The sequence below is a fragment of the Phaethon aethereus genome, assembly GCF_964289735.1.
Source record: "Phaethon aethereus genome assembly, chromosome: 34".
In the NCBI taxonomy this organism is placed as follows: Eukaryota; Metazoa; Chordata; class Aves; order Phaethontiformes; family Phaethontidae; genus Phaethon; species Phaethon aethereus.
In genome coordinates this window covers 159,904-173,990 of record NC_138610.1, presented here as the reverse complement: position 1 = coordinate 173,990, position 14,087 = coordinate 159,904, and the positions used below count along the sequence as shown (strand labels likewise).

At 67.9% G+C, this 14,087-nt stretch overlaps 4 protein-coding genes across 5 annotated transcripts in view; 3 read left to right on the top strand and 1 right to left on the bottom strand.

The window, feature by feature from the left end:
- The window catches only part of LOC309414910 (uncharacterized protein), a gene marked incomplete at both ends in the record, with an annotated part of 3,463 nt that extends 337 nt beyond the window's left edge, over positions 1 to 3,126 (top strand). Inside the window, 7 exon segments of the mRNA XM_082012289.1 lie at positions 424 to 787; positions 1,123 to 1,173; positions 1,175 to 1,228; positions 2,194 to 2,251; positions 2,465 to 2,535; positions 2,537 to 2,573; positions 3,104 to 3,126. Coding sequence (XP_081868415.1) covers positions 424 to 787; positions 1,123 to 1,173; positions 1,175 to 1,228; positions 2,194 to 2,251; positions 2,465 to 2,535; positions 2,537 to 2,573; positions 3,104 to 3,126 — 658 coding nt within the window.
- Positions 3,127 to 3,517: 391 nt separating this feature from the next.
- Positions 3,518 to 7,192, top strand: LOC309414908 (proteolipid protein 2-like; the record flags this gene model as incomplete). Its single annotated transcript, XM_082012287.1, is given in 6 exon segments — positions 3,518 to 3,607; positions 5,918 to 6,073; positions 6,571 to 6,606; positions 6,609 to 6,668; positions 6,765 to 6,852; positions 7,173 to 7,192. Coding segments are annotated over 6 exon segments (450 nt in total).
- Positions 7,193 to 8,216: 1,024 nt separating this feature from the next.
- FTSJ1 (FtsJ RNA 2'-O-methyltransferase 1) lies at positions 8,217 to 11,488 on the top strand (the record flags this gene model as incomplete). Its single annotated transcript, XM_082012286.1, has 10 exons — positions 8,217 to 8,337; positions 8,430 to 8,499; positions 8,859 to 8,955; positions 9,238 to 9,316; positions 9,423 to 9,475; positions 9,623 to 9,676; positions 9,789 to 9,891; positions 9,977 to 10,060; positions 10,334 to 10,437; positions 10,976 to 11,488. The coding sequence occupies 10 exons, from the start codon at positions 8,217 to 8,219 to the stop codon at positions 11,486 to 11,488; spliced, it is 1,278 nt and encodes a 425-aa protein (XP_081868412.1).
- A 107-nt stretch (positions 11,489 to 11,595) lies between these two features.
- Positions 11,596 to 13,665, bottom strand: PQBP1 (polyglutamine binding protein 1; the record flags this gene model as incomplete). 2 transcript variants are annotated; one of them, XM_082012273.1, is made up of 6 exons in its annotated part: positions 11,596 to 11,897; positions 11,992 to 12,052; positions 12,167 to 12,233; positions 12,473 to 12,509; positions 13,113 to 13,224; positions 13,599 to 13,665. In XM_082012273.1, 6 exons carry the CDS (start codon positions 13,663 to 13,665, stop codon positions 11,747 to 11,749), a joined length of 495 nt encoding a protein of 164 aa, XP_081868399.1. In that variant the 3' UTR covers positions 11,596 to 11,746. The 2 variants fall into 2 exon arrangements, with proteins under 2 accessions (XP_081868399.1, XP_081868398.1); XM_082012272.1 differs by lacking the exon at positions 12,167 to 12,233 and having other exon boundaries at positions 11,992 to 12,048; positions 12,387 to 12,509.
- Positions 13,666 to 14,087: the final 422 nt, after the last annotated feature.

Sequence of the window (14,087 nt, the reverse complement as noted above, 5' to 3'; positions counted from 1 at the left end):
TGGGTGGGTCGGGGCACTGGGAGGGACTGGGAGGGGAATTGGGGGCACTGGGAGGGACTGGGAGGGGAATTGGGGGCACTGGGAGGGTGTTTGGGGACACTGGGAGGGACTGGGAGGAGGAGTGCGGGCAGTGGGAGGGGGGCTGTGGGCACTGGGAGGCACTGGGAGAGGAACTGTGGTGCACTGGGCAAAAAATTAGGAGCACTGGGAGGGGGGCTGTGGGTACTGGGAGCGGGACTGGGGAGATTGGGGGCACTGGGAGGTGGACTGGGGAGACTGGGAGGGACTGGAGAGGAGCTGTGGGCACTGGGAGACGGTATTGGGGAGACTGGGAAGGGAGCTGGGGGACACTGGGAAGGACTGGGGGGCAGCGGGAGGGTGACTGGGAGCACTGGTGCAGCCGCTCCCCCCCCCAGGCCCCAGAGCCCCCCCCGAGCCCATGGCCATCATTAGCTTTGTGGGCCCTGAACCCCATGGCCTCCTGCCTGCTGGTGAGGGGCACTGGGAGAACTGGGAGGGAGACTGGGGGCACTGGGAGGGGCACTGGGGCCGCTGGGAACACTGGGAGGGGTGCTGGGGTCAGTGGGAGGGGACTGGGGAGCACTGGGTGGATACTGGGGGGCCCTGGGGACAGTGGGAGGGGACTGGGGAGCACTGGGTGGATACTGGGGGATACTGGGAGGCACTGGGGACACCCCTCCCACCGCGTGTCCCCCCAGTTGACATTGACATGGAAGCGCGGAGCGCCGGGAGGGGGGGGCCAGGGTACGGCCTGGCCTGGCCACAGGTAGGGACTGGGAATACTGGGAGCAACTGAGGAGGGGACTGGGGATGCTGGGAGAGGGGTTGGAGGTAGCCAGGAGGTGGACTGGGAGTAACTGGGAGCATCGCGGAGGGGATGGGGGCAATGGGGAATAGGGACTGGGAGAACGGGGAGGGTAACTGGGGGGCACTGGGGGCAACTGGGAGAGACAGGAGGAACTTGGGGTGACTGGGAGGGGAACCTGGGGCAACTGGGAGAGACTGGGGGATGCCCGGGCCGACCGGGAGGAGCACTGAGAGCACGGGGGGGGCGGTACTGGGAGCGCTGGGAGGGTAACTGGGAGCCCTGGGGCAGCGCAGGTGTGGGCCCCCCCCCCCCCCCCGTTCGCGGTGGAGCTGCGCCGGGGGCTGGGGGGGCTTCGGGTTCAGCCTGCGGGGGGGCCGCGACCTCAACGTGGGGGTCTACGTGGGGGGGGGGGCAAGGGGGTCCTATGGGGGTCCTGGAGGGGGAATTGGGGTCTCTATGGGGGGATCTAGGGGGTTGATGGGGGGCTTGGGGGGGGCAAGGGGTCTCGGGGGGGGGCTATGTGGGGTCTGGGGGGGGGAAGGGGTCTCTATGGGGGGCTATGTGGGGTCTGGGGGGGGGAAGGGGTCTCTATGGGGGGCTATGTGGGGTCTGGGGGGGGAAGGGGTCTCTATGGGGGGCTATGTGGGGTCCGGGGGGGGGAAGGGGTCTCTATGGGGGGCTATGTGGGGTCCGGGGGGGGGAAGGGGTCTCTATGGGGGGCTATGTGGGGTCTGGGGGGGGGAAAGGGGTCTCTAGGGGGGGGCTATGGGGGAGCTACGGGGAGGAAAGAGGGTCCGGGGGGGGCTATAGGGTGTCCCGGGGGGGCTGTGGGTTTCTGGGGGGGAAAAGGGCTGTCTGGGGGGGCAGGGAGGGGCCCCGGGCCCCCCCAAAGTTAGTGGGACAGGACAGGGTTCCCCCATCACAGAGGGACAGCCGAGGGTGCCCCCCCATATGGTGGTATGTCCCAGTGCTCCCCCCAACACAGTGGTACAGCCCAGGGTCTCCCCAACATGGTGGTACACTCTAATGCCCCCCCTCCATTCAGTGGGGCAGCCCAACTTCCCCTAAATTCAGTGGTACAGCCCAGAGTCCCCCCAAACTATAGTGGTACAGCCCAGGGTCCCTCAAAACATGGTGGGTCACCCCCAGTGCCCCCCCCCAACATGGTGGGGACACCCCAGTGCTCCCCCAAATGCAGTTGTACAGACTAGTGCCCCCCAAAAGGTAGTGCATCCCCCCCCCAGATGCAGTGGTACATCCCAGCGCCCCCCAAATTCACCCATTACCCCCCTCCAAACCTCTCTGAGCAGCCCAGCATCCCCCCCGAGATGCAATAGTTTAACCCGCTGCCCCCCCAAATACAGTGGTACAACCCAGTGCCCCCCAAAACGCAGCAGGACACCCCTGGTGCCCCCCCCAAATGTAATAGTACAGCCCAGAGCCCCTCCAAAACGGATTGACCCGGCCCAATGCCACCCCCCCGACGCAATGGTCCAGCCCAGCGTCGTCCCCCCCCCCAACCCCTTGGTACATCCCAGAGCCCCCTCAAATCCCGTGGGCTGCCCCTGCCCGGGGGGGGGGGGGGGGGCGCGGTGTGTGTCTCCCCCCCGACGTGTTGGTGTCTCCCCCTCGCAGGGGCCCCCCCCAAATCCATTGGCGAGGGGGGTCCTGACCCTCTGCATCAGCACCTCCCCCCGGGGGGGAGCCCTGCTTCTGCCTCGTGGGACGCTGGGACCCCCCCCCGGTGGGTGCTGGGGGGGGGGGGGCAATTTGAGGAGGGGGGGCAATTCGGGGGGGCTGCACCCTAATTACTGCCCCCCCTTTGCCTCTACACCCCCCCCTCCAGGACTGGAAGGCGACGGCAGAGCGAGGTGCGACCCCCCCCCCCCCCAAGTGCATAGTGGGGTGACCCGCCCCCCGGTTATTTGGTGCCTGGGGGGCCCCTTTTGCCTCTCCCCTCCCCCCCCGTTTTGGGGGTGCCCAATAAAGGTGGGGACCCCCCCGACGTCTCCCTGAGTCATTTCCCGCCGAGTCACCCCAAAACGGGGGGGGGCCCCCAACAGCTCGGGGAAAAAAGGGGGGGGGCACACCCCGGAGACCCCAGAACCCCCCCAAACCCCTCCCCTCCGCACTCACCCAGCACTAAGCCACGCCCCTCCAAGCCACGCCCCCCGCTAGCCTTAGGGGCTTCCCCTGGGCCAAGCTCCGCCCCCCGCCAATCACAGGGGGGCTTCCCCGTATTAAACTCCGCCCACGCTAAGCCGCGCCCCACAGGACCCCCGCCCCAAGCGCGCTAGGGGTTTCCCCCGTTCTAAACCCCGCCCACTGTCAGCCCCGCCCCTCCGGGACCCCCCAGCCCAATCGCTAGGGGGTTCCCCCGGTCTGAACCCCGCCTACTCTCAGCCCCGCCCCCCGGGACCCTCGCCGGTTGGCGAGGGGCTTCCCCCGCGCCAAGCTCCGCCCCTCGCCAATCAGGGGGCTACCCCGTTTCTAAACCCCGCCCCTTCCCCTAAGCCCCACCCCCAGGACCCCTCGCTGTCTTCGCAAGGGTATCCCTCGCCGCTTGGCCCCGCCCCTCTCCCTCCCCGCTGCCCAATCGCCTGGCCGCCCCCGCCGCCTGGCCCCGCCCCGCCGTGCCCGCTCCCCGGGCCCCCCCGTCCCCCCCGCCCGGTACCGCCGCCGCCCGTCATGGAGCCCAGCGGGTCCCAGAGCTGCCCCGGGGCCTGCTTGGCCTTCAGCCGCACCCGCAAGGGGGGGCTGGTGCTTCTCGGAGAGATCGTAAGGCCCGGGGGCGGCGGGGAGACCCCCGGGAGGGAGGGGGGCACCCGGGGTGGGGCACCCCCGGGAGGGCGGTGGCACCGGGGAGCTGCGGCCCCATGGCGGGAGGGGGGTGGGGTTGGGTGTCCCTAGGGGGCCCTGCGTCCCCACGGAGGGGGCAGCAGGATGCCTGGGTGCCTATTTGGGGCGGGGGGGGGGGGGGGGTGTCCGGACGCTGGGTCCGCGGGCTTCCCGCCAACACGTGCCTGTGCGCCGGGACGGGAGCACCCGAGCGTCCGCGAGGGCGCCCCCCCACCCCGGGGGGACCTAGGTATCCGGGCCCGGTGTCCCGTGGGCCCCCCTGCCCCAAGTCCTGTTTCGGGCGCGTGGAGGGGCAACGCCCTGGGGAAACGGGCGGCAGAGAAGGGGTTAAGGGGGCGGGGCCAGAGGAGGAATCCGCTCCCTGATTGGCACAGAGCCCTGGTTTCAAATAAGGTGGGGGCACGCCCAGATGCCTGGGTCCCTGCCCGGGGCGGGGGGGGGGGGTTGGGCGGTGCCCGGATGCCTGGGTCTTCCCGTGCCAGCCGTTATTGCGCCAGGCCGGGTGGTGCTTCCCCCCCCGCCACGTGCTGCACGTCATAGACGGTGCACTGTCCCTTTAAGGAAATCGAGGGAGCCTGCCCCTTTAAGGCCCCACGTTGTCATTGCCCCTTTAAGAGCTGCCCCCCCCACGCCCCTCGGCGAGCCAGGTGGGCCCCACTCCCGTGTCGCCCTTTTAAGGGCGGGGGGGCGCTGTTGTGCCGTTGCCATGGCGCCCGTTGCCGCGGTGACGGCCCCGCCCCGGCGCACCCTACAGTGGCGCTTTGTCCCGCGGCCCACGCACGAGTGGGCGGAGCCTACGGGGGGCGGAGCCTACGGGGGCGCTGGACGGGCCATATAAGGCATGTATGGGCACTCTATAGGGAGCCTGTGAGAGCCTATAGAGAATGTTACCGCGTCCCTATAGGGGACCCACAGTGGCCTAAAGCGGGTGGTATGGGGGGTCTAGAGGAAGAGCTACAGGAACCTTATAGATCTTATAGGTTGCCTATAGGGAGCTCTATAGAGGCCTCATAGGAGCTCTATAGGACAGCTATTGCAAACTATAGAAAATCTTATGTTAGTGTTATAAGGAACCCCATAGCCGCCTGTACATGTAGGCAACATCATAGAAGGTCTATAGAAAAGACTGTAAGAAACATATAGAAGAGACTATAGAACGTGTTTAAGAAAGCTTGTAGGAACCCTATAGGGAAAGTTACGACAAGCGTATAGGGAGCGCTGTGAGAACTCTATAGGGGGCTTTACAGAAAGCCTGTAGAGCTCCCTATAGGCACTTTACAGCAGACGTTACAGCAGGCCTATAGGGAAAACTCTACAGGAAACTAAAGGACCGTACAGGAGATCTATAGGTGGTGCTGTAGGAGTCCTAAAGGGGAAGTCACGGAACCTATACAGAGTGTGCTACAACGTATAAGAGACTCTTTAAGTTATGTGGCGCCCATAGAATACAACACCTACCTGTATTAGGAAGATCACAGAGAGTCTATAGGGGACGTAGGACGCTTACAAAGGGCGCTATCAGGCTCTATGGAGAGCGTTATAGAGGTTCTATATGAAGCAATATAAAAGCTATACAGGCAGCACTATAAAGAATCTATAGGAGGCACTACAGAGGCTCTATGGTGATCTCTATAGAAAAGCTACAGGGAACACTGTGGAGGTTCCACAGGGAAGACTATAGGCGCTCTGTGGAGAGCACTATAGAAGTCCTATAGGAGGAACGACAGCGGTTCCGTAGGAGACACCACATGGGTTCTATGGGAAGCGTTACAGAGGTTCTATAGCAGTCAGTATAGAAAGCTACGGGGAGCCCTGTAGAGGCTCTGTGGAGCTGCAGTATGAAAGCTCTATAGCACGCACTATAGAGAGCGTATAGAAGTCCCTATATAAACCCTACAGGTGGTACTATAGCAGCCGTAAGGTGAACAGTATAGACGCTGTATGCAGCCCACTACACGAGCCCTACAGGAGACCCTATAGGGAGCCCCACAGAGTCTCCACGGGGCGGCAATACGGAACCTCTATAGGAGCCTCTATAGGGGCTCTATAGGGGCACCGTAAGGCCAGCTTAGCGCACCTATCAGGAGGCCTATAGGAGCCGCCGCGGGAAGCCCCGGGGGGCCGCGTGGGAGCTTGGGGGGGGGGGGACCCCGGTGTGGGGGGGACACGGGGGGGGGGGAGCGCGTCGCACTCTCGGGACGTATAGGCGCTATAGGCGCCCGCCCGCAGGCGCTGTGCGTGCTGGCGCTGGCGTGCTACGGGGCGTCGCGCGCGCCGGGCTACGTCGGGCTGGCCGCCTGCGAGCTGCTCTTCGCCGCGCTGGTGCTGCTGGCATGGGGGGTCCGGCTGCCCCCCCGCCTGCCCCTGCTGCACTGGGGCTGGACCGTGAGCGGGGGGGCCGGGGGGGGGCCGGGGGGGGCTGCGGGCGGGGAGGGGGCACTTGGGGGGTGCTGGGGGGCTGGGGAAGGGCCGGGGGGGGGCTGGGGGGTCTGCGGGCGGGGAGGGGGCACTTGGGGGGTGCTGGGGGGCTGGGGAAGGGCCGGGGGGGGGCTGGGGGGGTCTGCGGGCGGGGAGGGGGCACTTGGGGGGGGAGAAGGGGTCGGGGGGGGGGTCTGGGGAGGACCTGGGGGGCTGGGGGGGGGCCGGGGGGGGCTGGGGGGGGGCCGGGGGTGGGGAGGGGGCACTTGGGGGGGGTCTGGGGAGGACCTGGGGGGCTGGGGGGGGCTGGGGGGCCTGGGGGGAGTATGGGGGGGTTCGAGGGGGGGTGGGAGGGGGTCGGGGGGGGCTCTGGGGGCACTTGGGGGGGTGAGAGGGGATCTGGGGGGGGTCCGGGGGCGGGTGGGGGTCACTTGGGTGGGGGGCTGAGCCCCCCCCCCCCCCAGGACTTCCTCCGCTGCGCCGTCGGCTGCCTGCTCTTCTCCTCATCACCTCCCTCATCGTCATCATCGGGCACCGCGACGGCGCCGGCACCGCGGCCGCGGTGAGGGGGGGGCCCGGGGGGGGGGGCGTCCCTGGGGGGGGGGGCCCTGGGGGTCTCTGACACCCCCCCGTGTGTGTGTCCCCCCCCCCCACGAAGGTGTTCGGGTTCCTGGCGGGGGTCCTGCTGGGCTACGACGCCTACATCACCCTGCCCACCCGGCAGGGCCACAGCGCCGCCCCTACTGGTGTGTACTGGGAGCACTGGGAGGGGGTGGGTGCGCTGGGGGGGAACTGGGAGCGCTGGGGGGGTGCGCTGGGGGGGAACTGGGAGCGCTGGGAGGGGGTGGGTGCGCTCTGGGGGAACTGGGAGCGCTGGGGGGGTGCGCTGGGGGGGAACTGGGAGCGCTGGGAGGGGGTGGGTGCGCTCTGGGGGAACTGGGAGCGCTGGGGGGGTGCGCTGGGGGGCACTGGGAGCGCTGGGAGGGGGTGGGTGTGCTGGGGGGGAACTGGGAGCACTGGGAGGGCCGCTGGGGTCCCTCACCCCCCCCCTTTGTGCCCCCCCCAGAATCCCCGGACGGCGCCTGACCCTCCCCCCGCCCCGCACAGAGACACCCCGCGACTCCCCTCCCCCCCCCGAGGGGGGGCCACCCTTAAATTATTGCCGGGGGGGGGGGGACGCCTGGGTCCCCCGGGGGGGGTACAGGGGTAAACGGGGGAGGGGGGGGGTCCCCCGAGGGGGTCCCCCGCCCCCAAACGCCTTCGCAAGTGCCTTGAACCGTTCGTGCCTCAGTTTCCCCCCTGGGGAGACGCCCCCTCCCCCCCCCCCCCCCGCAGCCCGAGGCAGGCCTTTTGGGGCGCTATATTGGGAAATAAACGATTTTTTCACAGCGTTATGGGCTACGGCGGCTCTGTCGCACCTATAGAGTGGCGGGAAGGCGCCTATAGGGCCCGGGGAGGCGGGGGGGAGAGGGGCGTACGCCGAGCTATAGGGCGCGGACTACAACTCCCAGCATGCCCCGCGGCGCGCGCATGCGCGGCGGGGGAAGCCGCTTTCCCGCCTTGCGCATGCGCGGTGCGGCCGCCGCGCTCAGCCGCCGCAGTCCTTCCGAGGCCTCCCGCCGCCTCCCCCCCCCCCCCCCCTCCCCCGCCTTGCCCCGCACCTTATTCCCGGCTCCTCCGGTTCTTCTCACGGCGATCGTGAGGCTCTTTTTCGGTATCGCGGCGGCGGCGGCGGGCCGCGGGGTGGGGGGGGAGGTGGGATGGGGGGGGAGGCGGGATGGGGGGGGGGGAGGGCCTACCGGCGGGAGGGGAAGGCCCTTGCGCATGCGCAGAGCTGTGGCGGCGCGAGCGACGCGCCTGCGCAGTGCGCACCCGGAGGGCCGGGGGTGTGGCTATGCGCATGCGCAGAGCCCCCTTGAGTGTTTATACTAGGCCCTATAGATATTAACAGCGCCCCGATGACCCCTATTGGGGGTGGTCGTGGCTGATCCCAGCAGCCTGTGGGTTCCCCCCATACCCTTCAGGAGCCGCTGGCTCCTCCGGCGCCCTTCGTTTCGTTCCCCGCGTCAACAAGGGGGTTTGTTTACAGTAGGACCTACAAGAACCCGCCATGGGTCGCTCCTCCAAGGACAAGCGCGATATCTACTACCGGCTGGCTAAGGAGGAGGGCTGGCGCGCCCGCAGCGCCTTCAAGCTGCTCCAGCTCGACCAGCGCTTCCAGCTTTTTCAGGGTACGGGGTTACCTGGGTTGGGGGGACCCCGGCAGCCGGGGTGGGGGCACGGGCCGGGGGCACCCCGGCCTCCGGTGACGGGTGTCGTCCAGGGGTGCGTCGCGCCGTCGATCTCTGCGCGGCCCCGGGGAGCTGGAGTCAGGTGCTGAGCCGCAAACTCAGGTGGGTGCGGACTGGGGGGGGGGGGGGGTCCCAGTTTGGGGACTGGGAGTCCCAGTTCAGGGGGCTGGAGGGGCTGGGAGTCCCCTGTTGGGTCTGGTTTGAGGGGCTGGGGGAACTGGAAGTCCCCCTTTAGGGGTCGGGGAGACTGGAGGTCCCAGTTTGGTGAACTGGGAGGACTGGGAGTCCCATTTTGGGGGCTCCAGGAGTTACTTTTGGTGTTCCGGGGGGGGGTTGGAGGTTTTGGGGGTCCGGGGGGGGGCAGTGGGGGTCTGGGGGGGGGCAGCGGGGGTCCCAGGGGGCTCCCTGGGGCCCCAGGGGGGGCAGTGGGGGTCTGGGGGCCCCCCCTGACCGCCCCCCAGGGGGTCCCCGGGGTCCCCGGTGCAGGTGGTGGCAGTGGATCTCCAGGCCATGGCCCCCCTCCCGGGGGTGCTGCAGATCCAGGGGGACATCACCAAGGTGGGTGCCCCAGCCCCCCCAAAACCCCACGGGCCCCCCCCCCCCCCCCATAACCCTCCCCACATACCCAAGCTATAGACACCCCCCAGCCCCTATAGCCCCCCTGGGACCCCCCCAGCCCCTGTCTCACCCCTTGAGCCCCCCCCCCCAACCCTATATTCTCCTGCTGGGTCCCCCCCAGATCCCCAATCTCCCCCACAGCCCCCCCTCGGGGCCCCCCCGACCCCCCATTTTGCCCCCCCTCCCTCCAAGGACGCCCCTGACCCCCATTCCACCCCCCAGGTCTCCACGGCCCAGGAGATCCAACGCCACTTCGAGGGGCACCCGGCTGACCTGGTGGTCTGCGATGGAGCCCCCGACGGTGGGTTTTGGGGTAGGGCTGGACTTTGGGGGCTCTGGGAGGGGGTCGGGGGGGCACTTCAACCCCCCTGAACCCCCAATTTCCTTCCTCCCCCCCCCCCCTCCAGTGACGGGGCTGCACGACTTGGATGAATACATCCAGGCTCAGCTGCTGCTGGCGGTAAGTGCAGTTAAACCCCCCCAAAATCCCCCCCAGGGTCCCCCCCAATCCCCTGGGGACCCCCCAAACCCCTGAGGGGGGATGCCAAAACCCCCCAGGGCCCCCCCAAATCCCTCATCGTGGGCGTCTTACCTCCCCCTCCGCCAGGCTCTGAACATCACCACCCACGTCTTGAAAAAGGGGGGCACCTTTGTGGCTAAGGTATGCCCGTGCGAAGTGGGGACCCCCCAAAAACCCAGGGGGGGGAATCTGGAGACCCCCTGGCCCCCCAAAAAGGGGTTCGCTGACCCTCCTGGACCCCCCCCCTCCCCAGATTTTCCGGGGGAAAGAGGTGACGCTGCTCTACGCCCAACTGCGCCTCTTCTTCCCCGACGTCACCTGCGCCAAGCCTCGCAGCAGCCGCAACTCCAGCATCGGTGAGACACTCCCCCCCCCCCCCATTTTTGGAGACCCCCTGCTTTTTGGGGACCCCCCCAACACCCCCTGTGCCCCCTCCCACAGAGGCTTTTGTCGTCTGCCGCGGCTACAGCCCCCCCGAGGGCTACGTCCCCACCATGGACAACCCCCTGCTCGACCCCGATGCTGGTAAAGGGGGGTGCTGGGGGGATTTTGGGGGGTCCCTGGATGGTTTGGGGGGTCCCTGGCAGGATTTGGGGGGGATCCCTAGGGGGTTTTGGAGTACTTGGGGGATTTCGGGGGGGGGGGTGTCTCTGAAGGGGTTTGGGTTCTCTGGGAGGTTTTGGGGTGCTGGGGGGGGGTTGGGAGGAGTGCATGGGGGCTGGCTGGGGTCCTTGGGGGGGGGTGGTGGTTTGGGGGTCCCCCGTCACCCCTAACGTCGTCCGTGTCCCCCCACCGCAGGCCTGGCCCTGGCCCAGCTCTCGGGACCCTCCCGGGTGATCGTCCCCTTCGTGGCTTGCGGGGACCTGAGCGCCTACGACCCCGATCGTACCTATCCCCTGCAGGTACTGGGCTATACTGGGGGCACTGGGACATACTGGGGGGCACTGGGAAGCCCTAGGACCCCTTTGTAGCTTCCAGCAAGGTCTGGAATGAACTGGGAGGGTCTCGGGTGACCCTTTGCCTGCCTTTTTGTAGGTATGCAGTGCCACTGGGATATACTGGGAGGGTGCTGGGATACAACGCGAGATACTGGGGTCTCTCTAGTATCCCGGTCTGTCAGGGTCGGGGACACTGGGATATACTGGGAGACCCTTTGTTTGTCTCCTGTAGCTGTGGGGTGCTACTGGGAGGTTACTGGGAGAACTTCTATGTACTTTCTGCAGTTACTGGGGGAAACTGGGATATACTGGGAGGCACTAGGGGGATCCCATGAACTTGGTATAGCTGTCGAGGGCACTGGGATGTACTGGGAGGCACTGGGAAACCTTCCCGCTGCATTGTAAGGACTGGGGGGGGTGGGGACTGGGGGACCACCTCAGCCTCCAGCAGGGGATACACTGGGAGGAACTGGGAGGCACTGGGAGCCCTTCCTCCCCGCAGCTGGACCCTGAGAAGCCCTATACCTACGTGCCCCCCCCCGCACCCCCCATCTCCCCCCCCTACGCCCGGGCGTGCTTCCTGCGCCGCCACCACGGGCTGGCGGGCGCGCGAGGGCCCTCGTGCGAGGGGGAGGAGGCGGAGGAAGGACCCTTGTGCGAGGAGGTGGGCGTGCAAGGACCCTCGTGCGAGGAAGAGGAAGGACCCTTGTGTGAGGAAGAGAGCGTGCAAGGACCCTCGTGCGAGGAAGAGCAAGGACCCTCGTGCGAGGAGGTGAGCGTGCAAGGACCTTCGTGCGAGGAAGAGGGAGGACCCTCGTGCGAGGAGGTGGGCGTGCAAGGACCTTCGTGCGAGGAAGAGGAAGGACCCTCGTGCGAGGAGGTGGGCGTGCAAGGACCTTCGTGCGAGGAAGAGGGAGGACCCTCGTGCGAGGAGGTGGGCGTGCAAGGACCCTCGTGTGAGGAAGAGGAAGGACCCTCGTGCGAGGACCTGCGTCAGCTCAGCCTCTTGGGCTGAGAAACGCGGGTGAGGACCCTCGGGGGGGGGCACGAGGCCCCTCGTGCGAGGCTGGGGGGGGCGTGCGAGGCCCCTCGTGCGACGAGGAGGAACCCCCTTGTGCGAAGCCCCTCAATAAACACACCCCCCCCCCCCTCCCCGACCACCTTCTACTCCCCAGGCCGTGGGGCTGGAGCGGGTTTATTCCACCAAGGGGGGTTTGGGGGGGACTGGGGGAGGTTTGGGGGGTCCCGGGGGGGGGTCCCGGGGCGGGGGGGGTCAGTCCTTGCCGCGGGAAGCCTCGGCGTTGGCCCGCAGCACGGCCCCCGGGCTGGGGTAGGGGCGTTGCTGGAAGAGGGGTCCGGCCGCCGTCGTGTCGGCCCCCGTCTTCGCCTCGTTCCGTTTGGGGAGCCCCGTCGACCACGTCCCCCTGGGCAGGGGGTAGAAAAGGGGGAGGGGGGGGGGGTCACAAAGGACCCCCCCCCCCAATAATTTTGGGGTGGGGGGAGCCCCTGACTTCTTACCGGGGAGCGTCCGAGTAGGCGCTGGGGTCCATCGGGTCCAGCTCCTCGTCCTTGCGGCTGCCTTTAAGGGGGGGGGGATGTCAGCGCGGCCCAAATTTGGGGTATGCCCCCCCCCCGGATAGTAAGAACCCCCCAAAATTAGTCGGGGACACCCCCCCGGCCCCCCCAGACCCACCTTTCTTGCTCTTGGGGTACGGCGCCAGCTCCTCGCGCCGGTGGAAGCGCCGTTCGCGGGGGGGCTCCTCCTTCTCGTAGCCCCTCTCGGGGGGTTCCTCGGGCTCTGCCGGCGGCAAAACGGGGGGACCCAGGAGTTTGGAGGGGGCGGCACAACCCCCCCCCCCCCCTCGAGGTTTTTGGGGACCCCCCGCCCCGAGGTTTTGGGGGATCCCCCCCACGCCCTTGACTCACCTTGCCCCCCCTTGAGCCTCTTGGCAGCTTTGGTGACGACGGAGTTGGGGTCGTTCGGGGACAGCCAGGACACCAGGTCGGTCTCCACGTTCCAGTAGTAGGGCAGCCCGCTGCGGGGCCGTACGGATCCTATAGCGGACCCTATAGGACCCTATAGATCCCTACGGCCCCTGGGAAGGGTCCCTACAGCTTAAGAAGGGTTCCTACAGCCCTTGTAGTACCTGTAAAGGGTTCCTATAGGTACCTCGTGCGGGGGCTATAGTCCTTACATTGCCTGAGAAGGGGCCCCAAGGTCCCTGTAGCGCTTGGGAAAGGTCCCTATAGCGCTTGGGAAAGGTCCCTATAGCCCTTACGATGCCCGTGAAGGATCTCTATAGCTCCCGAATCATCCGAGAAGGGTCCCTATAGCCCTTATACTGCCTGAAAAGGTTCCTGTAGCCACTCTAGTGCCTGAGAAAGGTCGCTGTAGCCTTTAAGGGCCTGGAAAAGGTCCTTATAGCTGCCGTAACAGCTGGGGAGGGTTCATATAGCCCCTATAAGCGGCTGGGGAGGGTTCATGGTTCATATAGCCCCTATAAGCGGCTGGGGAGGGCTCATATAGCCCCTATATGCCTACAAGGGGTGCCTATAGCCCCTCTAAAGGGTCCGTTCGGCCCCTGTGATGCCTGTGAGGGGTCCCTAGGAGGGTCCGTACAGCTGCTATAGGGTCTCACCAGGTGGGGTCGATGACCTTGTACCAGGGGGGGGGCAGCCCCTCCAGCCGCGAGGCCTCGTAGTCCACGTGGGCGTCGTCGTAGTCCTCGGCGATGATCTCCTCCTCCGGCTCTGCCGGGGGCGGGGCCGCAGCCCTTAGCCCCGCCCACATCCCCGCCCACATCCCCGCCCTGCAGCGCTTCAACCCAGTGCCTCCCCCCGCCCCCAGAGCCCCGCCCACAACCCCTGCTCCGCAGGTCTGAGTCCTAGCCCCAGCGCCTGGCCCCGCCCCCAGCCTCAGGCCGCGCCCCGCGTCCCCTTAGCACCGCCCCTAGAGCGCAAGCCCCGCCCCCAGGACGCTATGGCAACACCCCCCACGCTCTGGCCGCGCCCCTCAGCGCTCACCGAGCTCCGCCCCCTCCTGCCGGCCTGGCTCCACCCCCTTCCGCCGCGACCCCGCCTCCTCCCCGGTACCGGAGCGCGACCCGCCCCCCGCCGGTTCTTACCGGGCTCCACGTGCTTGAGCAGTCCCCGCTTGGCCAAGCGGGACTGCAGGGCCACGGGCAGCGGCATCGCCTCGGCCTGCGGGGGGGGACAAACGGTCGGCAACGGCACCGGGAGTCCCGGGAATCCCTCCGGGAGCCCCGGCAGCCCCCCGGGAGCCCTGGAAGCCTCCTGCTAGCCCCCCCAGTAAGCCCAGAACCCCTCCGGTGACCCCTCCGGTAAGCCCTTAACCCCGCCCCCGTTGCCCCGGTAACCCGTACCTTCCCGCCCGCGACCCGGCGCTCCGGCACGGCCGCGCTCCGCTCCTCGCCTCACCGCCGGTCACGTGAAGCGCGGCGGCCAATCAGGGAGTAGGACACCGTCGCGGCCGCGTGACGCGCGCGCAGCCAATAGGGGCGCGCCCGTTCTTTCCCCGCCGTCGGCGGCCAATGAGCGCGCGGTCACGTGGCGGGGGCGGGGCCGGGCCGCCATGGAGGGGTACGGACGGGAGC